At 40.5% G+C, this 25,385-nt stretch overlaps 2 protein-coding genes across 4 annotated transcripts; both read left to right on the top strand.

The window, feature by feature from the left end:
• Window positions 1-82: 82 nt before the first annotated feature.
• On the top strand, window positions 83-7,196 carry tfb2m (transcription factor B2, mitochondrial). The gene is made up of 10 exons (XM_084541614.1): window positions 83-220; window positions 688-1,047; window positions 1,546-1,735; window positions 1,855-1,946; window positions 3,596-3,749; window positions 4,217-4,365; window positions 5,061-5,150; window positions 5,330-5,386; window positions 5,473-5,621; window positions 5,738-7,196. The coding sequence occupies exons 2-10, from the start codon at window positions 760-762 to the stop codon at window positions 5,925-5,927; spliced, it is 1,359 nt and encodes a 452-aa protein (XP_084397740.1). The 5' UTR covers window positions 83-220; window positions 688-759; the 3' UTR covers window positions 5,928-7,196.
• A 365-nt stretch (window positions 7,197-7,561) lies between these two features.
• Window positions 7,562-24,982, top strand: cnsta (consortin, connexin sorting protein a). Of its 3 annotated transcripts, none has more exons than XM_084541794.1 (13): window positions 7,562-7,607; window positions 10,211-10,300; window positions 10,534-10,920; window positions 12,885-13,564; window positions 15,600-15,630; window positions 17,012-17,098; window positions 17,294-17,375; window positions 18,174-18,195; window positions 18,434-18,500; window positions 19,177-19,718; window positions 19,919-20,077; window positions 21,839-21,989; window positions 22,134-24,982. In XM_084541794.1, the coding sequence occupies exons 2-13, from the start codon at window positions 10,288-10,290 to the stop codon at window positions 22,340-22,342; spliced, it is 2,430 nt and encodes an 809-aa protein (XP_084397920.1). In that variant the 5' UTR covers window positions 7,562-7,607; window positions 10,211-10,287; the 3' UTR covers window positions 22,343-24,982. The 3 variants fall into 3 exon arrangements, with proteins under 3 accessions (XP_084397920.1, XP_084397921.1, XP_084397922.1); XM_084541795.1 differs by lacking the exon at window positions 7,562-7,607 and adding an exon at window positions 7,814-7,896; XM_084541796.1 differs by lacking the exon at window positions 7,562-7,607 and having other exon boundaries at window positions 9,966-10,300.
• Window positions 24,983-25,385: the final 403 nt, after the last annotated feature.

Genomic DNA, 25,385 nt, shown 5'->3' with positions numbered 1-25,385 from the left:
CTACTTCCTGGAGTTTCTGATTGGTCATCGCAGTAGTCGTCTGCCAATGACGACAATCAGATGCGCCTGAAACACCACGAGAGTTGCGAAAACATCATACGGAGGGTCAGGATGCTAAGGGCTCAATGTCACGGAGTTTTACCGGTGCGTAGACAGACAGGATCCAACTTTAAAGCCGCGATGTCATCAAATTGGGAAATATAAAATAATCTGCAGTGAGGTAAGTTTGTGTTTCTCCCGTTTAATCACGGTTTTGTTTTATAGCTGAGTGACGTTAGCGCATGGCTAATCCACTCGGGTAACAACGTCGATATAATTAGGAGAACGAATACGTTCGTTTGACAGAAAGCATATCACCATGTGGTGTGTCTCTTTTGGAAAGCTGATGAACTTTGACTGTGAACTCTGCAGTGAGGTGGATAAGGTCAAGACGGCAGACGTTGACCCTCACCACACACACACACACACACACACACACACACACACACACACGTGCTAAAGGACGGAGTGTACTGTCGTAGACACACGAATTTCTAAGAAGTTTGCATAAATGATTTTTGGGAAAGACTTAACAACTGCTATACTAACATTTTAAAGAACGATAGTGAATGTAAACAATGTTTCTGAAATATCTGTTCTAGAAAATCATTTTTCTTTCTCTTCCCTTTTTCTTCTCATATCCTCTAGGCCGTGACATCTTGACATCCCTAAATCTTCTTCCTCCTCCTCCATTTGTAGCCGTTTGTCCTCTAGTCCACCATGTCCTCTCAGATTTGTAGAGTGGTGGAGCTGATGCTGCGATCTGCTTGCTGCCAGACTATTAGGGGTCGATCCTGTGTGCGCAAGGCAATTTTGGCCCCTGTGGGTCCGTCTTGCCTCAGTGTTCCTGGAGCCCCTTTGCTTCATAGAAGGGCCTACAGCCTAGACTCTTTGTCTTTGGGTCCCGGTCGACCAGTGCTTGGTCCAAGCTCCCAACAGCCTCGTGCAGAGAAGACTTCCCCCTCATCCGCACTTACACACAGGAACTTGTCTGCTGTAGCCATACAGGTAGGCAGTTTTCTTTGGTTGCTTGATTCCTTTCAATCGTTGTCATGTACGTTTCTCACTGCAGTCTAAATTGACAGCCTTGTTGAGAGACATACAACCTCCAGCATTGATTCTGCTCTATTATCATCTTCCTTTTGGCCAATCTTATTTCATAGCATGCTTTATTCCACTATTTTTCTTGATTATCAAGTTGTCCAACACATGTAGTAGATCTGGTCTGGCTTTAATATTTCACTCTAACTTTGATTAGCTCACAAGTTAACCCTGTTTTGCTCTATTCTTATCTACGCTCTTCTTTAGTTAGATACTCTGTTACTGCTATGCTCAGGGTTCCTCGTCTATTTAAACCACATGCGGAGAATGTGTGCAGACAAGTCTTGAGATTCTGCACCATACCTAAATATTAAAATACTGAAACAGAAAGACGAGGACTCTCAACGTATCACAAACACACAGTGATCTTGTTTTCACTTTGGGAGTATATATGTCTTTTCTCAGGGCCAGCGTCGTCCTCTGTGCCGATATGACTTCCTGGACATTGGGGAGGTTGAAGAGAATCTGCGCCGTGTTCAGGCCTCTAAAAGAAAAAGATTCTTCATAGTTGATCCCGACATGGCTAATCTGGTAACACAGCATCTAGGGTCTGATCTACAGGATGCTAAAACTGTTATCTTTGAATGCAACCCGGGTATGTATTTGTACAGTGTCAAGTGTTGTTGTTGTGTAAATTAATCTATTCTTTTTTTTGTCTGTATTGTTCTTATCTTACCTTGTCATTAAAAGGTTGTTTGTCTCTGTCTTTCTTAGGTCCTGCAGTGTTGACAAAGACACTGTTAAATGCTGGCGCTCAGAGAGTTGTGGCTCTCGAGAGTGATAGTTCCTTCCTACATGATCTACAGGTAACACAAACATGTACAACTTTGTGTATCTACACAGTGTACCAGTTCTCTAACCTATTTTTTTTAAATTAGCTTCTAGTCATCGTATCGAAGTATGAACTGATTCGATTTTGGTCACAGTGACCTTTGACCTTCCAAAACATGTTTTTCATCATAACTGAGCAAATTGCATGACGCAATTTCACAGAAAAAAAAAATTAGGGACTTGGTGCCATTGTCATTGTGTTAATGTTCTGCAAAAACACTTTATTAAATTCACTACAAGTCTTCACTACATACACTATATTACCAAAAGTATTCGCTCACCTGCCTTTACTCATTCTATGAACTGAAGTGCCATCCCATTCCTAACTCATAGAATTCAATATGATGTCGGTCCACCTTTTGCAGCTATTACAGCTTCAACTCTTCTGGGAAGACTGTCCACAAGGTTGAGGAGAGTGTTTATAGGAATTTTTGACCATTCTTCCAAAAGCGCATTGGTGAGGTCACACACTGATGTTGGTCGAGAAGGCCTGGCTCTCAGTCTCCGCTCTAATTCATCCCAAAGGTGTTCTATCGGGTTCAGGTCAGGACTCTGTGCAGGCCAGTCAAGTTCATCCACACCAGACTCTGTCATCCACGTCTTCATGGACCTTGCTTTGTGCACTGGTGCACAGTCATGTTGGAAGAGGAAGGGGCCCGCTCCAAACTGTTCCCACAAGGTTGGGAGCATGGAATTGTCCAAAATGTTTTGGTATCCTGAAGCATTCAATGTTCCTTTCACTGGAACTAAGGGGCCAAGCCCAGCTCCTGAAAAACAACCCCATACCATAATTCCTCCTCCACCAAATTTCACAGTTGGCACAATGCAATCTGAAATGTACCGTTCTCCTGGCAACCTCCAAACCCAGACTCGTCCATCAGATTGCCAGATGGTAAAGCGTGATTCATCACTCCAGAGAACGCGTCTCCACTGCTCTAGAGGCCAGTGGCGGCGTGCTTTACACCATTGCATCCGACGCCTTGCATTGCACTTGGTGATGTGTGGCTTGGCTGCAGCTGCTCGGCCATGGAAACCCATTCCATGAAGCTCTCTGCGTACTGTACTTGGGCTAATCTGAAGGTCACATGAAGTTTGTAGCTCTGTAGCAATTGACTGTGCAGAAAGTCGGCGACCTCTTTGCACTATGCGCTTCAGCATCCGCTGACCCCTCTCCGTCACTTTACGTGGCCTACCACTTCGTGGCTGAGTTGCTGTTTTTCCCAAACGCTTCCATTTTGTTATAATAGAGCTGACAGTTGACTGTGGAATATTTAGGAGCGAGGAAATTTCACGACTGGATTTGTTGCACAAGTGGCATCCTATGACAGTTCCACGCTGGAATTCACTGAGCTCCTGAGAGCGGCCCATTCTTTCACAAATGTCTTGTTTCACAGTCTGCATGCCTGAGTGCTTGAATTTATACACCTGGGGCCAGGCCAAGTGATTAGAACACCTGATTCTGATCATTTGAATGGGTGAGCGAATACTTTTGGTAATATAGTGTATATTATATGACTTAGGACAGATGTAGGCGCAAACTGCAGCGTGACTAGTTGGAAGTAGCATCAAGTTTCACTGATGTACCAGTTAAGTTAATAAATAAATCCATGTTTTTGTGTTGTAGGCGCTGGAAGGTCATCTCGATGGTCAGCTGGAAGTGTTGCATTGTGACTTCTTCAAACTAGATCCCATTGGTGGGGGCCTCATGAAACCCCCAGCCATGACCACTGAAAATCTATTCACTGACCTGGGAATATCAGAAGCCTCTTGGACTGATGGTGAGAGAAAAAATGACACATATTTACATACATGTAAATAGAGACAGCAAGGCTAATATACTGCTATGCTGTAAATTGCCTCTCACACACGTACAGTACTTAGTACATGCAAAGTCGGGTTTCTTTCAGACAGTAGTTACCATTATTTTACTATAGAGAGATTAAGAACGTGCTGGTCAGAATTACAGATAATAAATAATTCTCATACAAAACACAGCTATATTGAAGGTAAAGATATTTCATTATAACTTACATTTTTGGGCATTGTGTTGGTTTTTTTTTTTTTGGTTTTTTTACCATCCCTGTCAATTGATCTGAAGTTGTCATATTTTTGCCCATTTCCGTTTGCAATGTAGACAATTATTAAAACGTGACCACTCTTCACTGAACCAATGAAATGGTGTGAATGGTACTAGCCCTTTAAAGTGTGTGCTTTTGTAATGTACTGTTATGTGTGTCATCTCTAGACGTCCCCGTGAAGGTGGTGGGGATCATGCCCCAGCACAATGAGCGTAGCCAGCTGCTGAAGATGATATATGCTCTGTTTGAACGGCTGTCTATCTACAGATATGGAAGAGTGGAGCTAAACCTCTTCATAAGCGAGAGGGAATACCTGGTAAAAGAACATTATTTTAACATGTATAACTGTACACATGACCCTCAGTTAATCTGTTGATTGGTGTGTTACTTGTGTCTATGTTTGGTTACTGCTGCATCTGTCAGTAGAACCACAGGCCCTGATCAGACCTGGTTATTTGAATGCATTCTGAGTAATCCAATGGCAACAGGACTGCCTAAAGTACAAATGTGAATACACCCAGGACTCATAGGGGACACATGTGAGATCTGATGTTTGGAGGTGGTGACCATATTCTTTAAGTAGTGTGAAAACACAACCCATCCTAGGTCACGTTAAGGACCACGTATTCAACTGTTGTGCTTGTTTGTAGGAGTTTCCTCATCAGTTCTAAAAAAAAAAAAAACCACACACGGTTCAATTTCTTAGAGAGAGCCGCTGTTAAAATAGTCTATCGAAATAATTTTGGTGTTTATTTGTATACAGAATGTGAAACTGAGATTGGAATCTCGAATGCCAGCTTGTGACGCATTTGCATTACAGATGCTGGGCACTTGTTACCAGATTACTAGGGACACAAAAAAAATCTGGTCTGACAAGAGCACTAGGTTATGGTGATCTGGCCTGAATTGTCTTTTCCATGCTGACAACACAACCACTTGTTGATGCTGAGTGAGACTATCGTTTTATTTGATCTTTGTGGAAAGTCTTTAACACAGTTATTTCTCCATCAGAAAATAATGGCACGTCCTGGTCAAATGGCACACTACAGAGCCTTCAGTGTCCTCTGGCAGATGGCCTGTGATATCGAACTGCTTCACAAGGTACAGTGTGAGAGAGGGTGGCAAAGAATCTCAGTGTTTATGCAGATGTGTTAAAACAAAAGAATATAAAAACAAAAATCGATTTCTGGAATCATGTCCATACACATTTTCAACATTAAAAGGGAAATTTAATTTAAATAGTCTTACAGTTTTAATCCTCCTCATCTCTGTCTGCGCAGGAGCCCTGGGAGTCATTTGTGTCTTCAAAACACAGCGTACCAAACACCAAAGGCAAGGTAAGGAAAAGAGCAAGATCAGTAACAGAAGTGGAAACTTGAAGGGTACCATCTGTTTAATATAACATGTCCGCCATCCTCCTCAGCTTCCAAATGATCACCTGTGCCTGGTGCGCCTGCGTCCACGGGCTGATCTGTTCTCAGCCGGCCTCACTCCCTCCAATGCTTCAGCTCTGCTGATGATGATCAAACAGTGCATGGCAAAAAGGAAGGCCAAGCTCATCGACAGGCTCAAGTAAGCAGTTCACGGTAGCAATACACTGTACATGCTACAGTAATATTATGGCAGTTCCAGTTTGCAGAGATTATTTTCCTCTTACTTATTGTGCTTTTTTTTTTTTTTTTTTCTAGTCTCTGGTCTCCAGATAGCGGAAGTAAGTTGTTGTCAGAGATGGGTATGCATGAGGACATACTGACAGGACACGTTTACCCAGAGGAGTATCTTCGACTGTTCCAGCTGATGGACAAGAGCCAGGAGTTTACACAAAGCTGGCTTTACGAGGAGATGTTGGAGAACACACAGAGAGAGGGGTGGGCCTAAAATCTAGACAAACAGGTCACAGATGTAGACATACGCAACATAAACATAAAAGTTACATATGTATACTGATGATGTAATATATAAGAGTAACATAATGTATGATGAAATGTAACAGGGACACAGATACATACAAAAAAAAAAAAAAAAAAGTAAATTATTTAAGAAAGGATCATAAATAGTGTGACTGAAATGGCCACTTTTGAAATGAAGGATGGTTGGAAAAAGAAAACTGTGAATGAGTTGAAATTTGAGATGGAAATTCAGTTGGGTTCCTTTTGAACTTTCACAGTACAGCTTTCATGTAACCAGGAGCAGAAATAATGTTTCTTGGAATTAAAAGATTTAACTTCAATTGGAATAAAGGTCTTAATATTTGGTTAAATCTCTTTTTGAATGCAACAGCGCCTTACGGAGGAAAAAACTTGCATGTACTGATACAACTGCAAATTTTGCTAATGCACCATATTGTGACGGCATTTGCGCTATTCAACACTGGTATTAACTTTACAAACCGCCATGTTAAGGAGAGCGGCATTGCAAGTGAGAGGTTTTCACTGTATAGCATCAAGTCTTGTATATTTTTGTATATCCATTGCGTGTGCATAAGCTTGTCTGAGCGTTGAAATGTCATGTTTTATGATATGTGTTAGCTGTGTATCGAAAATAATTTGTGAATTATAATTAATTATAATTAAATAATTATTGTAATTATAATTAAATAAGGATTTTCACATGAGAAATTAAATGCGGTGGGGTTTTAGTATACACCATCAGTGCTCTTCTTTTGAGGAGTGACGGTGTTTTGGCCTGACTTTATATACTGCTTTACCTCTGAACAGATTGAAGACTTGGTGATTGTGTGTTGGCCATGTGCATTTTTTTTGAGCATTTTCTTGAAATTATGCGTCCAAATGTCATTAAAGCGCCTGGTCTAATTCAATACATGTAAGCAATAATACATGTGTATCAAGATATAGTGTATGAAATAAATTATTTTACAGTAAAGCCCGTTTTGTAAATGTGATTTCTAGGTATAGTTAATTGCCTCCTTGAAGTCTGGGTCCAGAGGATGCTTGGGAGAATCTGCAATGCACTGTTGATCTATTATTGGTGCATAAAACAATATTTATAGCTGTGATTTCTGCATTATAAGGCAGAACTGGTTCGGATAACGAGGCCTGGATAGAGAGGTTAGCAGTGTTGAGAAGTACTGATGTTACACAACACCGAAAGAGGAAGGACAGACGCCTTCTCTGGACAACTGACTTTAACGACTATGAGACTCCCTCTTCCGGTTTCAGCAGGCATGACTAATCAATCAAAGGCAGGCTTAACGGATAGTGTTGAATTTTTTTTACAATAACAGTTTTACCTATTTAATAAATTAACCTTTTTTTTATTAATTAATTAATTTATTATTATTTTAATTAATTTTAATTTTCTGATGAGCTACCAAATGATCAAAGGGACAAAGATCAATAGATCACAATAACAGAGGTTGGACAGAAGATGGCGCTCCTTTCTCGTGCAGCTTTCCCCCAGTAGCACGCAGCACAGGCAGGGTGACAGCGGTGCAACGACCCCTGTCTGCCTCTGGGTGACATTTACAGTCACAACAACATCTCCAGCAAGGTGTCTGATGCTCAAGTCTTTACCATTCAGCCACCTTTTTTTCAGCAAGTAAGTACAGTTTGGTGTCACTTTCGTGTCGTAGAAGTCTCAGGGATCCAGTGTTTTTGAAGGCTAGCAGCACATCATGTAATTCAAATGTCGGCGTATATTTCAAAGGTTATCCGCGGCGTGGTGCCCAGATGTTTACACTATACACGGCTGGCGTTAGCTTACGTTAGCTTAACAGCAACGTATATCAACCTTCAACTAACGTGACGCTTTAGCTTTAGATGTCGGTATTAAACGGGTTTGACGCTGATGGCTGTTTATTAGCAATATCTACCCGTTTGGCGAAACGGTAAATCACCTTTGTGTTTTCAAACGTAACGACTGCGACCGAGGTAATGTACAGTTAAAATGAGCTAGCTCGATATCCAACATAGCTGTGGTTCGGTTAATCACAACAGTGGGTAACCAGGTGTTTTTTTTTTTTTTGCTAAAGCTGTGTCAACCTGCTAAAGCTGTGTCAGTATAGGGAAGTAAGTCTGCTGTCACTGCATGCGCTTTTAGTCCCTGTTTATGTGTGTTTAACTACGCCTAACATTAGCTAACGTTGTGGTATATTATAAAGTATAAACGTGCGGAGATTACGTAAAGTCGAACGTTTCTTTTGGAGCAAGGTTACCTAGCAACGCATTGTGTAGCTGTAAAAGGACTTGCTGGCCTAAACTTAATGCTAGCAAACACAAATGTCTCGCTCCTCTGAACGTCTGAGGCGTAATTACTGCTAATATCTTCTGTGTGTGTGTTTGTGTTGAGCTGTTCTTTACAACGTTTATACGCAAACATAACTTAACAGTCTGCCTGCGTTAGTTCATTGGTCGTTGTTTTTTTTATTTTTTTGCTTTGTTGCTGTCTGTGTAACTCTGCTCTGTCTCAAGTCCTTACAGTGATCTCTCTCGGGGCAGGCTCTGTTTCTCCTTCCACCTTTTTGTTTGTCCTTTTGGCTGGATTCGCTTCAACGTTTGTCCCTTCTTCTGTCTTTAAATTATTTATGCTCCCCTGTGGAGTAGGCCTCTGACAAAAGAGATGAGAGGATGGACGTTGTAAGGACAGATGACTCAGTGGGAGAACATTAGGGAATACTGTCAATTAAAAACAGCTATTTTAACACCTCTGTAATGCAGAGGTTGTTGTTGCATAAGCCTTATTGTACATGGGGTTTTTTTTTTCCTTCATGGTCTGGGACTCCATCCAGAGGGACAATAAGATCTTGCAGTAATTGTTAGACTATAACGACAGCCTTTCATCCCACCATATTTTCTGTCTCAAAATGACTTACGTCCCCATCCAGACGGTGTTGTCTCTTGTTAAAATATGTAGAGAACCTCTGCAATATAAAGACAATGTTACATCATCCCATAGGTTTTCACGTCCCTTTGGAGACAGCAGGCCTCATTGCTGTTCTTAGACTACTCTCCCAAGGTGTTTCTCTGGGACACATTTGCGATGCCATTTTTTTATTACTAATTCCAATTAAAAATGTAATACAAATATTACATTGCATTTTGCGCCGTCGAATACAGGGTTACAGGAATAACAATTAGCTCAGCGCTGCAGGAATACTAGGACAGCCGTATTCCTCTGAGATAGACTGTCATTAACCTGAATATGGCTTTGATCACCCGAGGAGTCAAAATATCGCCACAATTAGTTAATAAAAGTGTTTTGTATGTTAAATCACTATTAGTGTTTGTTGTGGTAATGCATACACTACATATATGATTATGTATTCCCCACGTACATGTGTCAAGAATGGGTTGACTTGCACATCAACCTAACCACAACAAACCTATTTGCTGTATCTGTGTCTGTGTTGCTGAGTCAACTGGGAACACAAGTAAAACAATAAAATTAAAAAACTTAAAAATAAAATCCTATTGCACAATACTGATTTCCACTCAATGCTGATTTACCAGTTTGTACTCCTGCACACTCTCGTAAAGTTCAGTAACTCTGTCAGGGAAGTGTTATTGTTGCTTTGCATTTCATTGCATTGTGGTTTATAACTTAGTGTGTAAATATATCATTCATGGCTTATCTTTAAAGTGCAAAATACTTACTATACTCTGGGTTCAACGTAGACAACTTAAATATTTTTGCTCTCAGGTCTTGCCGGTATTAAATGTTCCAGTTGCTGTTGTAGTAGATTTGACAAAGTTTTGCCTACACAGAGGAGTCCTCCTGTGTAGGAGAGGAGTCCTCCTGTGTAGGCAGTGAACCAGGCGGTTGTACAATTTAAAACCATAATACAATTTTTTTAATTTTTTAAATTAAGTTGTTTTTTCGGCTTCATTCTTCTGAGCATGTAGATATAAAAACAATCTGAGTTGTTTTTGCTGTGAACAATATGGTGATGGCTACCACTTTGCCAGAAATACACTAAATACCTCTTATCAAATGAATATCATTGCATATATTAAACAAGTCTGGACAAACATGATGGAACCATGCAACCTTTTCTTTTTTTATTATGTCTTCGAGCCTAAGGGTTGTTTGACAACCTGAGAATGATACTAAACCAGTTCGGTGTTAGGCGGAGTTGAAAAGTTGTTCTGTCGTCTGTCATTCGTGCCTTTCTTTTCTCTGTCTCATTCCCCCTATCTTTGCAGGATCAGAGAAGGACTTGTCTAACAGGCAGACATTGACCATCAAGCTGAAAGGTCAAACGTTGTCAGGGTGGAGCCCGATGGATCATGGCGGTAAATTATTTCTCCAAGGCTTTACACAAAATACAAGCTCAACAAGTATAGCATCCTCAGAACCAAAGTCAGATTACAAAATGTTCTTCCTGTGTTGTAGTTACTCGTTGTCTCAAGCTGCAACTGATAGTCTTACTTGTCATATTGTCAACAGAAAGACTTTCATACTTCTTGTTCTTTGAATTTGTTACTTTTCTGTTGTAATTTCATCTGATTGTGTATTTTATCTTCAGACCAGTTTGAGACGGAGGGTAGAGGAATGTCAGAGGTTCGTGTGGGAGAGGTCGACCTCTGTGATAACCTACCAAACCCTGAAGCTCTGACTGCCCAAACCCGAAACCTCAACGAGACAAACACTCAGAGTGTCCCTCCTTCACCAAATGAGGAGGTAGGAAGGCGTGGCTTCCAAAAACACTCTCTCAACAACAATGGGAAGGAAGAGGAGGTGGATCAGGGAAAGGAGGGACAGGCACGAAGAAGCCACGAGGAGGACGAGGAAGAAGACATTGATGCAGTGATGAGGGAGGAAGAAGAGGAGGAAGAATCGGAGGAATCTAGCTGTGTTATTCGCTGCCAGTCTCCAGAGACTCCCATGACTGATTCCTCGTATTCAGAAACTGGTAGGGAACATAATGACGTGTACACCTTGAAAAAAACTTGCTGTTTCTGCTATCACTATCTCACACTGCTGTATATGCTGTACACTCGCTTGTAAAAATGAATGATTTCTAATATTACAGTGTAATGTGTTGTAGCGACACATGTTTCCATTATCTTGACAACCATGTCAGTGCAGGAGGCTAAATAACAGAAACATGTGTTTAATACAATTAAAATCACCACCTATCTGACGCTACTTCAACATAAACTGAACTCATGACGCTAGGATTTAATTTGGGACTGGTATGTTAATATTTATTAGTTTTCACTAGTGTACCTAATATTTTGGCAAGTGAAACAGTGTACAAGTGTACAGCATCTTCACCACTTCGTGATAGTAATAGGGTTAAGGTTAGGCTTATGGTAAGTTCATGTATGTTTGCATAATGTTTTTGTTGATCGTTTCTCTGTGTTAGCCCTGCGATAGACTGCGACCTGTCCTGGGTGTGCCCCGTCTCTGGGATAGCCCCTCCCCCTTGTGTGAATGAACCTTTTGTGGCCATGTGGTGCCAGTAGAAAACCATAACATGCTACTGTAATATTTGTTTTTGGCAGATATAAAGCATGTCCTCATGGAAATGCAAATCTTAGTTAGTTTCTGGTTTGGTCTCCTCCATCTCTTCAGAATAATATCCTCACCTTTCACCTGCTAGTCACTGACTTTGTTTGCGTGCCCTTTGTCTCTATCGAGGCAGCATACAGTTACTTGACTCACCCGTCAAGTAACAGCAACCATGTTGTCACTGGAAACAAAACTGCTGATAGTGAGTGACGGTGGAAAATTTTGCAGATGATTAAACTAAAACTGAGCTAAAAGAGGCTAAAATGATTTGTAATGCTACAGACCGGTGAGGCCATCTTCTGTGGGACCGTCAGTGGCAGCGTCTCCCTCTGTGTTGCATATTGGCCTTGGATTATTTTGAATATATTGGGTGTTTAAAATAAGGTACAACTAATTTACAGAAAGCAATGTCAATGTAAACTGTATTTATATTGATTTTTTTTTTTAAAGAAATGATTAATAACAGGATCCGAATAAAATTTTAGAGAAGCGAAAGTAGTGCTTATAAATCGCTAATAAATAATATACCTGAAATGAAAACACTGTTACTGTTACTGTACTGATATATTAATCAACTTTAATGTAGCAACTATGTTTCCAGATAAATTCTTGCTGTGAATTGTTAGATAAGATAAGACTTTATTCATCCCCATGGGGAAATTAGGGATAACAGAAGTTTAAACCGATGGCCTGTGCAGGGATCGAACCCGCAACCTTGGCGTTATTAGCACCACGCTCTAACCAACTGAGCTAACGGGCCTGCTACAGGGTAAAGGGTTAATTAGCTTCCACTGTGTAACCATCATGTTCAGGAAGTGTCAAGCTACTGAGGGACAACAGTGACTCAGCTCAGGGTCTGGCACTCACTCAGTCGCTGTTGCAATGACTAAATGGTCCGTGGGGTTGAGGTCAGGATGGAGTGAGCGTGATGCTGTCATTGTAATCACATGGCAGAAAGACATAATCTAGAGAGAGACTCAGGAAAAATAATTTAGAGAGTAGCTATGTGCAGAGAGAATGTGAGGAGAGGAGGAATAGATTAAATTTAACGGGACCAGGACCAGAACAGGCAAAAGACTTGAACCAACGCTGATGTGTATTTCAGGGCTTTCAGTGGGAAACAGCATTGACCCAAACAAAACTAATGTGAATGTGTTCAAAGAAACAAACAGGTTAAAATGATTAAATTTTAGACTGAAGACTAAACCAAGGGAGTGATGGAAACTCTCTTGGTTATTTTGGAGAAAAAGGTTCATGTGATTTGATTAAGTATTGACAAATTAAGAATGCCTTATTCATCTATTTTTCCCTAATCTCTGTTTCTTCTTTCATCTTCTCTGCTGTCCATCTTTCCCACTGTAGGCAGTCTGTTGGAAACGCCATATCAGTTCAGCCCTGGGACGAGTCCAGAGCCTACATCCCCTGTCATTCCAGTAATCAGCCCAGAAACTGTATATCCCATCAGTTCAGTGGAAATGAGCCAGAGTGATGCTGAAATGGACTCTCATATCTCCAGCACTGGATCAGGTGCCTCCACCACGGGGTCCTTTACCTGCGCACAGGGACCTACCATCACCACGGGGCCTACAGATTCTACTTTACAAACTATAACCTCCGGCATGGGTCCTACCAGCCCAGGTGGGCCTACATGTACCACGGGAGCTACTGACGGGATAGCAAAAAATACAGTCTCCTCTGCAGAACAACTTACCTCATCCACAGAGCCCACCTTTGTCAGTGGTCCTACCAGTTCATATCCAGGACCCACCACATCTACTGAATCAACAAGAGTTAACACTTCAGTTGCTTCCAACCCTATGAGTGCAGCGACAGAACCCCTTACCTCCACCACAGGATCTGCAACTACTGGTACAGAACCCAACTCCACTACAGGACTTATATCCTCTTACACTCCAGTGACCACTTGTTTCTCAGCCCCCACCTACACCACAGGGCCTATTCTAAACACTACGTTGCAGGAGTGCCTAGGGCAGTTGGCACAAAGGGGAGATGACACCCACCTTCCACAGTACCTCCACCAGGTAAGCCCTTTAAATTTGCCGTATGTCAAATACTACCAGCTGTTTCTCTCCACCTATTATGTAACCACTCTTCTATTTAATGGCTTCTTGAAAAAATATTCTTGGTGTCATTTACTAATTCTAGCCTTGCTAAATTATTGCTCTCAGTCTAGTTATTAAATCACTGTTATCCACTCAACCTCATAATCGGGAATGGCACTTTGTACCTTGAGGCACGGGTGTTGTCGGCGTGGGTACACGCAAACACAAATACAAGAACACGCAAAAGCCACGCTGCGTAAAAATACACACATCCCCAGTCTTTCTAAGCTCGCTTCTCGCTTAAACACAGCTCGGCATGACTGGACAAGAATGTTACGGGGTGTGTAAAGGTTCCTTGTCAGTTTGATTTATAAATTTCTCCACCCGGCAGACCTGACCTTTGCTTACTTCCAGGCAAACAGGTGTGTATTTGAGTGGAAAAGTAAGGAGACTGGGACAGTTAGCATGAGTGGAAATATTTAAAATGTTTTGCTTAAATACTAATCGTAGATAATGATCTGTTGTCTGAAATAAGGTCATTCTGATATAATGCTGTCATTTTGTAGCATAAAGGTGCAACTGAATTAATTATGGACACAAACCAAGTGACTTTGATAAGACATTAGGAAGTCCCTCTGGGGACACTGATGTTTACTGCGGTGCATGATTCCCGTGATTGGAAGATCATGTAGATCTGCAAAATAAACCAGAGAAGAGTGAGTGGTTTTGTTGAAAAAAAAGAAAATTGAAGCTCATATTCCTTTTGGACTCCTGTTGTAAAGATTCCCACAGGGCACGCATACACACGTCACTCAATTTACAACAGTGAGTATTTGTGCACTCCACCTGGAGCTCAAAATTAACCATAATTAACACCCAAGGAAATAAACTAGAATGGATCGTGAGAGTGCTGTTTTTTTAAAGAAGTTTATTTGAATAAGTTTATGAATGAATCACACAGTCACTAGGTTTATCCTCTTGTAGCTGCAATGACTGCAACACAGTTAGAATAAATATGGAGAGAGCCGGAGAAAGAACACAGAAATCCGGTGAGGAATGAACTAAATGGTTCAAAGTCCTAAGACGACGGAAGTCTGCATCAGAGAGAGAGGGACTTTCAGTGTTTACCTAGACGACCTGCTTATAAAAGTAGGTGTTAACCAGTGGTCAGTGGCAAAAGGTGTCAAGAATCACATATTAACACAAAGAGAAAACATTTTTATGTACAAATACATCATGTACACAAATCAAAGGAAATTGAGCTGTATTTTTTTGCGCACAGCATATAATTGTCATAACCTACAGTGGAAGTTTCATAAACTCAACTTTTAAACCTTATTTCTAAACCGTGACGGCACAGTTACCTTGAAAGGTCACTCAGTCGTCACCACCACCCCTCTCCTCATTAGAAATGCGAGCCTTTTGTGACTTCCTATTCTCCTCCTCCTCCCTCTTTTTCTCTCACACACACTCTCTCTCTCTCTCTTTCTCTCTCTCTCTCTCTCTCTCTCTCACACACACACACACTTTATTCTACAATCAGCAGAACGACATGAAAGCGACACAAAGAGGTAGAGTGTCTGGCCGGGTCTCTCGTTGTTCTTTCTTTCTGTATTTCTCTTCACTTTCACTCATTCTCACTCAGTCCTTCCTAACTGTCTCAACAGCTGACCTGCTTTATTATGAGACCAGTATTCAGAGATTCAGAGATCATATTAAGATTTATTTTAATGATTTTTTGTTTTTTCTGCTGTCAAGGTAATGATTTTAGATGTCAGTCATTTACTTTCTGTCAGCTCTGTGTGGAGTGGTACCCTTCAGTGTATGTTCTTCTTTGCTTCTGCTTAATTGTTTGACTGATTTTGTGTCGAGTTGAGGAAGCAACTCTACATGAGGATTAGTCTCAGTCCGGGTTAAACCCCACTGAGCTAGTTTCCCTGATCGCTTCTGTGTGACACATACTCTTTATCAAAAGTTGTAATCTTTTTTTTCCTCTCTCTCTCTCTCTCTGCAGGTTGCTGAGGCATTTGTCCGTCATGAAGACTGTATCCTTGTTGGTGTGTGTGTGGTGAGATTACCGTGTTGTCCATACAGTTGCTGCTATCATAACTGTTCATGTTGCAGTAAAGTTATAACAGATGCCGTAATGGCTCATCGCCTGAAGGAGAAGAGGCAGAGTAAGTGAAAATAGGATATTACGAGAGAAAACACTAAATAGAACGACATAACAAGGAAGAGGGGAAACTGATAAGCCGAACATGAACAGGCAGAAGGTGAAACAGGGAGAATTAGGAGCTGGTATCTGGCCTGACTTTTACAGAACGCCCAGAGGCTCTTGGAGTAGAGAGGCAGAAAGAGGAGAAGGTAGGTATACAGATTAAAAAACACCAGTCTTCTTTGATGACATGACAGGAACGAAAAACCACTGTGTTAAATATATAAATAGTCACGTCATGATGATGACAAGATGTATCAGCGAAGATATCCACATGCTGTCAAGCATAAAACTACTACATCTACTGGAGCCTAGTAATTTATATTTAATGTAATTTCAGTAATCATATCACCTAAATGACAAATGTGAAGATCAATGTTAGTGAAACACAACAATGTGAACCAGCTGAACTTTTTATTTGTTTACAAATCAAAATGCTTTTTGTCTCATTGTGGTGACTTTTAGTTCATTGTGTAGATCATCCATCTCTGTATTCAACGTATACACAATAATATATAGTGTATAATACATTATAGACTCATAGGTTGTCCACAAACCATGCAGGGCAGGGGTGTAGTGATCCATACCCAAAAGAAAAGCCCATGTTTCTGTTTGACACAAAAAATTAAAATGGCACCATTGAATTCAAGGGAACAGCTTAGCTTGAGTATTGTCCTTTTAAACCGACAAACTGAACTAAGTCAGTGAAGATAAAGTATAAAACGGAGTAGGAGGAAAGGTTGAGGGTTAATGAAAGGGAAGAACAAAGGCACGAGAGCAAGCGTGGAAAAGAATCTGAGGTTTAATCTGAGGAAAGTGACAGTGGGAGGGCAGAAATGAAAGAGTCAAAGAGAAGAGAGAGCGAGCTTAGCTATGTCATGCATGTATGGAGGGTTGTCTTGAAAGAGAGAAAGCATTGAGCTGTGTCAAAGAAGGATTGTGTTTTGGCTGCTCATATCCATAAACATGAGACTGCATCCTGGAGCGCTCTCCCTCTGTATCTGTTTTGGCCTCGCTCTCTGTTTTATTCAGTCTCAGTTTCCTTTCTTCTTTCTCGACCTCTGTCAGCTATAGTCGTTTGTAATTAGAAAACAAAGAAAGTTTTAGAGTTGCACAGATTTTGTTCTTGTCAAGGAAACAGTTTCTGTATGGTGTTTTGGTGGTATGTGTGTGTACCTTTGTTGGTTTGTTTCTTAACCTGAGGTGTTCAGACCAGCGGGCATTATGGTGCATCCAGCTAGAGAGACTCTATCATCAAAGAGTACTGGAGAACCTGAATGCACTTCAGCAGCAGTGGGGTAACACAGCACAGATGGACACATACACAAATGTAGTTTTGTTGTTGCTGATATAACAAAAGGCTCAACTATTTGTAATACACAGTTTGACTGCAGTCACTGATAGGAGGCACAAAGGCTGCAGCCACTCTGGACTCAACTCTTGGTTCCTCGCAACAAGAACCATGCTTTTGTCTTTGTGTCTCTCTGTCGTAGAGGGTCAGTGTAGTGGGACGTCCTCTGAACTGACAACCCAACATCTGGACACTCTGAAACACGTCTGCCAGACGCACAGTCGGTCAGTATGCATGCACAACTGTATGCGTGCACTCTTTGTATTTTAGTATTTAACGTCATCTAAAGATATTTTAAGTCTGCTGTAAAAACAGTACGATGAACTTAAAATGGTAAAGGTGACAATAAAATGGGGGGTGGGTTTGTATTTAATTTAATCTACAGGAAATTCAAAGAAGTGACGGTTAAGGAGCTTCATAAAAAATTTAACAACGAAAAAAAATATTTTACACAATTTTGTAATGCAATAATTACAATAATTTCCTGTGCCTCTGTAATAATGGAGTTTCTAAAAGGTGTTTTGTGGCGTGCTCATGCAAGTGAAACCCTGTTTGGCATTTGACATTCCTCATTTAACAGAAAGTCCTTCCTCTAATAAACCTGTTAGACACACAGCCTTTCACACTATACCCACCCGCACATTATGTCAACTCAGTCAGCTGATTTGTGTGTGTGTGTGTATTTGTATGACAGTAAGCTGTTTTATTTTTCTTAGTGTGCGATGGGCACTGCAGTGATGGTTAAAACATGTGGCCCTCGCCTGCTGCTGCTGCACTTTCAGACACTTGAGCCTTTACACTGCTAGGGTTTCACTTTACTTAACTCATGCACACACACACACACACACACACACACACACACACATGCACATACGCGTTGTAATAGCCAGGGAAATGTGTCCGGGCTAATATTAGATTGGGAGAGTAGAAGGGTCACTTATCTTTTGCGTCTTCATTTACTAAAACCAAGAACCGAGCTTCAATATTCTCACTGACTCACTGTTTCTTTCCTCTATTTACAGACCAAGGACGAGAGATGCTGAGGTAAGACATTTATAATGTTCTGTGTCTACATAAGATAAGTAGTAAGTTGTTGTCACTGTCCATTTCACGTTTCTCCCTGACATCATGTTTGTATCTTACATATTTATTATAAATATTCATGGTCTAAATTAAATTGTCCTTTTTCACTTACACAATATTAAACCGTCTAGCATATGTAAATGTGGTATCTCTACAAATATTTCTTTGTGTGTGTGTGTCTGTGTCTGTGTATGTACAGTGTGCATCTCTGGACTTTTTGAGAGCTAAATTTGAAGAAAGTGGTGCACTGGCTTCATGTACCTCAGGTGAGTGAGTGTAAACTGGTTAGTTATGATAGTATTTGTTTGCTATTTGTAGATGTGCAAGCTAAGGCATGCAAAGCCTCTGGCGGGCTACTGAATACTCTTTTTTTTACACCCTGAGAATTTTATTGAAATGTTGACAAGACATTAGATTGAGGTTTGGACCTTTGACGAAAAAGAGCTATAAGTTGTGATATGCCATGTTTCATACTGTTGAAGTGACACGGTGAACATTAGCGTTACTCAGACAACTCTGGCTGCTCATATACACATGCCAACACTCTTTAAAATGTGATGCAAGGGTAAGGACTTTGTTATCAGATAAAAAAACCTGTTTTAAGTACATGTTGTCCAGTGGTGCCGCTCTTCTAGTACTGAGTCTTGTAATGAGTCAGCAGTGTTTTTAAAGACAGAATACATATGTTCTGTGAAATAGCACTCAAACTGCTTTTACCTGCTTCTGATTAAACAACAGGTTCTGATTTTTGTGTATTTTGCCGTAGTGTGTCATATTCAAGACGTTTGTTATTCAGCAGAGAACGACATAAGGGAGCTTGCTTTCAATCTTTGTCTTTATTCAGCAGAGTAGGGTTTTAATTCAGTAAATGAATATCGCACGTGTGAAATTCAGTCAAAGAAAAATCAGGTGTTTATTTTCTTTATGTGTTCTTTTATTCAGTCCATCAAGCTGAAGGAGGGATGGAGAACAGAGCAGAGGACTCCGCTAGTCCCTCCATTAATTTGGCTGATAGGCTCAATTCCCCTGAGATCCTAGAAAAGGACAGGGAAGACCAAGACGGTTTCACCGGATCTCAGCTCTCTGACAAGCAAGGCAGCGAGAGAGGGGGAGAAGAGGCAGAAGGAGGGGTGGAACACGCCATTTCTGTCATAGGAAATGGACTGCACCCCTCTACAGCTGGAGGAATGGATCAGTCCACGCCTGCAGAGCAGCAGGGGAAAGATTTAGGTCCAGCGCAGGAAAAGGAGGTAAAAACAGAAGAAGGGGAGACAGCAGCGGAGATGGAAGATGAAGGAGATGAAGAGGAGGAGGAAGAGGCGGAGGAGGGAGAGCAGGAGAAAAGAGACTCACCTTTTTGTCAGGAAGCTCTACCAGTAGAGACTCTTGTCAGTGGGGCAGAATTGGAGGTACAACAGCTTCACCGGGATGCTTTAGCTCAGGAGAAGCTTCACGACGAGATCCAGCATTGCCTAAAGATTCAGGTATATATTATCATTTTGGGCTACTAAAGAAACTCTGAAATTTGAAACATTGCTTTCTGTGATAGACGGGTAGCTACGATTTAAGACTTCAGTCAGAACATTGTAACCAGAGCAGTAGCGAGTAGAGCAACAAAGTGGATTACAGTCTCTATATTGATATGCAAGTGATAACTGTTATGCATTATCAATGCCTGCACCAGGAAGCACACCCTCCTCAAGAGACTCATATGAAGCACCAGGAAGAGGGTGAGGAAGAAGAAGAAGAAGAAGAGGAGGAGGACTATGAAGTAAACCAGGCTAGCATCATTAGAGAAGCTCCGTCGCTGGATGACATGGCAAAACTCATCACTGTAGAAGAGGTACGGATGTTATCATGTTGCGTACGGGAAAGTAATATTTTAATGTGTCTGTAAGAAACACTCAACCAGTTTTCAGTTTATTTTGAAATAGCATAAAAGAGGTGGTAATTCAACTGTATGAACGTGTTGGAGGATGTAGTTTGTGGTGCTTTTAAACAAATTGATTTATTTTGTTACCCAACGAAATAAATCAGTGCAAAATACACATGGTCAGTTCACAGCCAGTAAAAATGCATTCTTACACTACAATGCTGCACAAAATAACTGAGAGAGCTGTTGAATTAACTGTGTTTTTATAGGCTGTGGTTTGTAGTACTATTGAGTTGTACTGTGTTATACCGACACGTTTCTATTATTTTAGTCAGTAGGCTAGGCTGTGTGTTTCTTACAGATACATTAAAATATTCCTAGGTATTTGTAAATGCATTTGGATGAATGCTCGTATGTATATATAATAATTCATGACAGCACAACAAAGTAAAACAGTAAGCACTGATAAAATCTCAGCTTCAAATTGGCAATTTAATGATTATTTTTAGGTTCTGCGCCCCGGGGCACGTTGCCTTGTTGAAACAGCCCTAATAGCATTTCCTAACCATTACTGTGAAACCCATTATGGATTTATTTAGCCGATATAAATGCCATTTTACCGGATGTAGAGCAGACAGGGAGACACTGCTAAAGCAAGGGTTGCTGTGTATTGAATTAAGAGATGATTCTGCTTCTGTTTTCCATCTCAGTTATGAGCATGTCCAAAATGCTGAACTGAATTGTGGCCTCTTGGAAGGCTTGTTTTAAAATCTATTTATGTCACACCCACCACTTTTGTATCTGTTGGGCTTAACATACTTAACTTACAAATATGGAAGTGCATATATGAGAAATCTGTCTTATATTTTCACATCAAGATTTCCTCTCAAGGTTGCAATTTGTCTATAAATCACTCCCTTTGGGTGACCTCATTTTTACAACATGATGTAACGATAAACGGAAGTATTGCTAAATGTGACGCCACGGCTTGGCCAAAGTTCATTTACCACATCGTAATCTCAATTTTAAACCCTTTTACCCTTTTGAGCTGGGGAATGTTCGAGGCCTACTTCGGTCATAGGAAAGCAGTGACTGCTACTAATGGTGTTTATGTTGGAGGAGCCTTGATAGAGTTCATAGTGCAGTCCTGCTGATAGTTCAGTGTGCCGCCACCAGGTGGTCGTGGCTGGTGAGACGCCCCCTCCTTGTTCAACACTGTATAGCACACTAAAGGCGCTTATATGGTACTGCGGGACCTAAACGCAAGGACCTATGCATGTATCAACGCCGGTGCGATTCATTTATGCTTGTGCCCTCGTCAGTTTGGCTCGCTCGCCACCCAGACGCGAGTCGGCACGTAGTTAGATTTCTGGGGAGGTGCATGTCAGCTACGGCGCTAGTCTAAGCGTAGGTGTCTGCGTTATCGCCATAGCCTCTGCGTCAACTTAATGCAGAAGCCTAAACAACCTATGAGGCCAATGCCTCAAGTTTTTTGTAAAGAGAAAAAAAATGTACTTATTTTGTTTTCCTCTTGAACAATTAGTTTTTTGAGAGTTTTTCACTTTCAAAAATTATCTAAGACAAGAGCAACACTGGCGAATCCCAGAAAGCAGTGGGTGGGTGGAAATTTCAGTGACTGAAGATGACCAGGTCATACTGAATTTGATAGTGTAAATACTGTAGAAACCATGTTTAGGCTGGTGTAAGCTCAACATTGTTTGTTTTGCTCAGATGTCTCCTGCTTCTGGCCTGGTATCCATATTGAAGAAACGTAGCATTTGTATGGACAGTGTGAGTGTTACCAGTTCAGAGCCCCAACCTCAAAAAGCCACTGCCAAAAGACGTGTCCGCTTCAAAGTACCCGATGATGGTTATGAGCAAGGTATGTGCACAGTTCACCTCCATGAATTTGTTAAACTGGAACCTACTGTACGCTAGCAGTACCAGTCCACTGTGTTGATGAATCCTAGCAACATCTGTAGCACATATTATTACCCTCTAACCTTCTGTATCTGTTTCTCTTTAGATGTCGGTGGAGGAGACTCCTGCCTGCTTCTCTTCCTGCTATGTCTGGTTACAGTTGTGATCAGCGTGGGTGGCACCGCCCTCTACTGTGCTCTAGGTGATGCCCAATCCTCAGTGTGTCAGGACTTCTCCAGAAATGCAGACTTCTATATTGGCCAGATACAACGTGGCGTCACTCAGATCCAACACTGGTTGACTGCTTGGTCATAATAACGTGGAGGCCCTGGCTTTTGAGTTTATTACTGTAGATTCCTGTTACTTCCTGGGACAATGTTTTCTGGGGTAAAGGTGCCAGGCAGTCAATCCAGTCCATGCTGCTGCTTTGACTAAGTGGCTGTTATGGGCTGCACATCGATATCAGATACAGTTGGAATTTGTAAACCTGTTCGACAGCATTGTTAACGCTCTGTGAATACAATTCCGGGGTTCCCTTCACAACTCTAGGTTGAGAGGGAAAGTGCAGTGAGAGGAAGACTGTAAAATGGAGGAATAATTGATCTGCCCTCTCAACCCTCTTCAGTTTGATTAAGTTATAAATTCTAATGACAGGTTTAGAAATTCCTATGTGACTTAAGAGTCCTGTTGACCCAACAGAGAACTGTCATAGTTAAGTTTCAAAAGTCACTGGTAGAAAGCTCCCTCAGTTTGAACAGAGTAATAAGACCTGCAATCCATGGAAATTTAAGCAAAAATGTTGTACATATAATGTATAGTTTGTTAACTAGGAGCACAAAGATGCTCTCTCCAAATGCACTGCAGAGATGAGAATAGGCCCAATGGGTACTTTACATACTGCTGCAACCACGGGTGTTGCTTTTATTGTTGATTTATTTTATTTTATTTTATTTTTTATGAAAAAAAAAAAAGAAATTTTAAAATGAACAAACCATTCTGTGGTCTTTTACTTGGAATGAAATTATTGTGTCTTAAACTTTTAAATGAATGTTTGGAGTTTAACTTGTATCATCTGTGGGGCATCTGTGTATTGTCAGAAAACATATTAAAAGGGTATTTTGGTATTTATCATAATTGAGCTGTTAATGGAAAACAGTTGCATCAGATATGTTCTAAAGGGGAAAAATAACACGATTTTAATTGCATGTAACATCTGTGCGATTGCAGCGAACGTGAGCTAAAGAGCTGTTTGTCAGCTGCACAGCAATGCTCGACATGTGCTTTTTCCCCTTTGCACACATTTGACACGAGTGTCATGTTGCTGCACTTTTTTTTATCTAACTACCAACAAAGAGTTTACAGTGAGCTGACATGGCTGTCGCTGGAGACTTTAAGTCCAAACTTTTCGTGTATGGGTTTCAATGAGCTAGATCTAGCTTTGTGTAGCATATGCAACATGTACAGGAACACGGTGCACCTCTGTATGTTTTGTCAAAGGAATGTTTAACATGTTGCACATAATAACTTTTTAAGACATTGCAATATTTCTACAGGCATCGGTCTGTTGGTCCTAAACACAGGCTTGACTTAATTTCAGAAACAGAATATCTATATCCACCGAATGTTTGCACAGACCGCTACAACAGAACGCCCTCAAGTCTTAAGTGGGTGTGGAATATTCCACGAATGATCATTTTACAGTTAAAGTAGTTACTCAGTGTACGTAATCGGTACAGGCCTTCATGTTGCTGGGATCATTTGAATCTGCCTGTTTGTTTGTTGTTGTTGTTTTTTTGTATAATCCTCTTATTGTCTGTTTTCTATTTGACTTATACAAAATAATTTTTTTTCCAGCTTGGAAAGCTGTGAGACTTTCCCACCACTTGGTCTTCCTTAATAGTCATTTAGATAAGATTTGCCATTTTTGTGTTTACATGTGTTGAAATATTGAGTGCTGGTTTGATATTGGGAAGAAGAGTTTCTCTGGAGAAAAAAAAATATTTCCTTATAAAAGTTTTAAAAAAATGCTGTTATGCAGAAAGGAAACCATCCCTTTATTATCACACCAGTGCTTTAATTCTTATTTCTACTCATTGAGGTTATTATACAGCTTCATCTCACTTTTTTGTGCTTTGTTGTTCCGACATATGGCAATGTTTGGTGCACTAAACTATCGTTCCTTTCATTTGCAGTTTTTGTGGATGCCATAAAAAGTGCCCTGGAAAAACCACATAACCCACTAAAGGTCTAAATTGTCTGGAAAACAAATCTCTATTAAAGAGAGGAGTTTCAAGTGTCTTACCTATGCATCACTTACAGTTTAAGATAAAACAGTATTATCTTTCTTTCATGGTGTGTCACTCTCGAAAACCTGATAACTTGCTGGAGTTATGAGTTTTTTTCAGGACATAAGGGATAGGAGATTCACTCTTTTTTTATTTTGCACATGTCGTCTGGCTGGTTCAGATGGCAATCACCCAGAAGACCTCTTATTTTAATCTTTTAGATGATTTTAATTATTTATAATCCTTGGGATGTCAGATGTAAGTGGTTTCTGTTTTATTTCTTCACATATGTACATCAGATACGTAGGTTTTTAATCATTGTTCGCGAGGAGGCTTTGACAAAGATATGTATTTCTTACTTTAAATCCTAAAAAAGTTGAAAGAGTTCTGTTGTTTTTACTCACTTTTTATTTTCAGTTCCCGAAGATTATTTAAAACTTGTGAGTAATGCATTTTTATTTCCTTTATCCTGTTGGTTTTCACCTGAACATTAGAAATGAACAAATGAAGTCAGTACTGTTCTACTTTTATCAGCCTGATGACTTTTGCAGATTGTTTGATGAACTCTTACTTTGTTCTTACTGATTGTAACAAAGAGGTGATGTTTTATTTTGTTGTTAAAATAATCACCTCGTTCTTGTTATGTCTCATGTTAAAGCCATTCAAACGATTCGTTTGTGAGCCTTCAGTCTGTCTCTTGCATAACACTGACCGAAAAGTTTATGCAGGACATAATGGGTAGACCAAAACTCAAAGGTCTTTTAGCACAACATTATATATATGCACGTACTGTATTGTTCTGTTTTCGTTCAAAACAAAATCCCTGTGACCTGGTCTAATATGGACGAGATGCAAAGAAAAGCAGCCAATCTCCCTTTTTTGAAATTCCACAAAAAAAACTTAAGGTTTTATACATTCGAAACTCCATTTCAAAGCCTTCAAACTGTTTCAATAGGTAGGTGTGAAAATGGAGGACGTTTTAGGCCTTATTCCTCTTAATTCATGGCTGTCGCACATTAAACGTTTTTTAACAAATAATTCAGCGAATAGCTGTCACCTCCACATTAATCTGT

Source organism: Chelon labrosus (genome assembly GCF_963514085.1).
Source record: "Chelon labrosus genome assembly, chromosome: 3".
Lineage (NCBI taxonomy): Eukaryota > Metazoa > Chordata > Actinopteri > Mugiliformes > Mugilidae > Chelon > Chelon labrosus.
The sequence above is the reverse complement of the archived record's forward strand: the minus strand, read 5'-3'. Positions and strand labels throughout refer to the sequence as shown.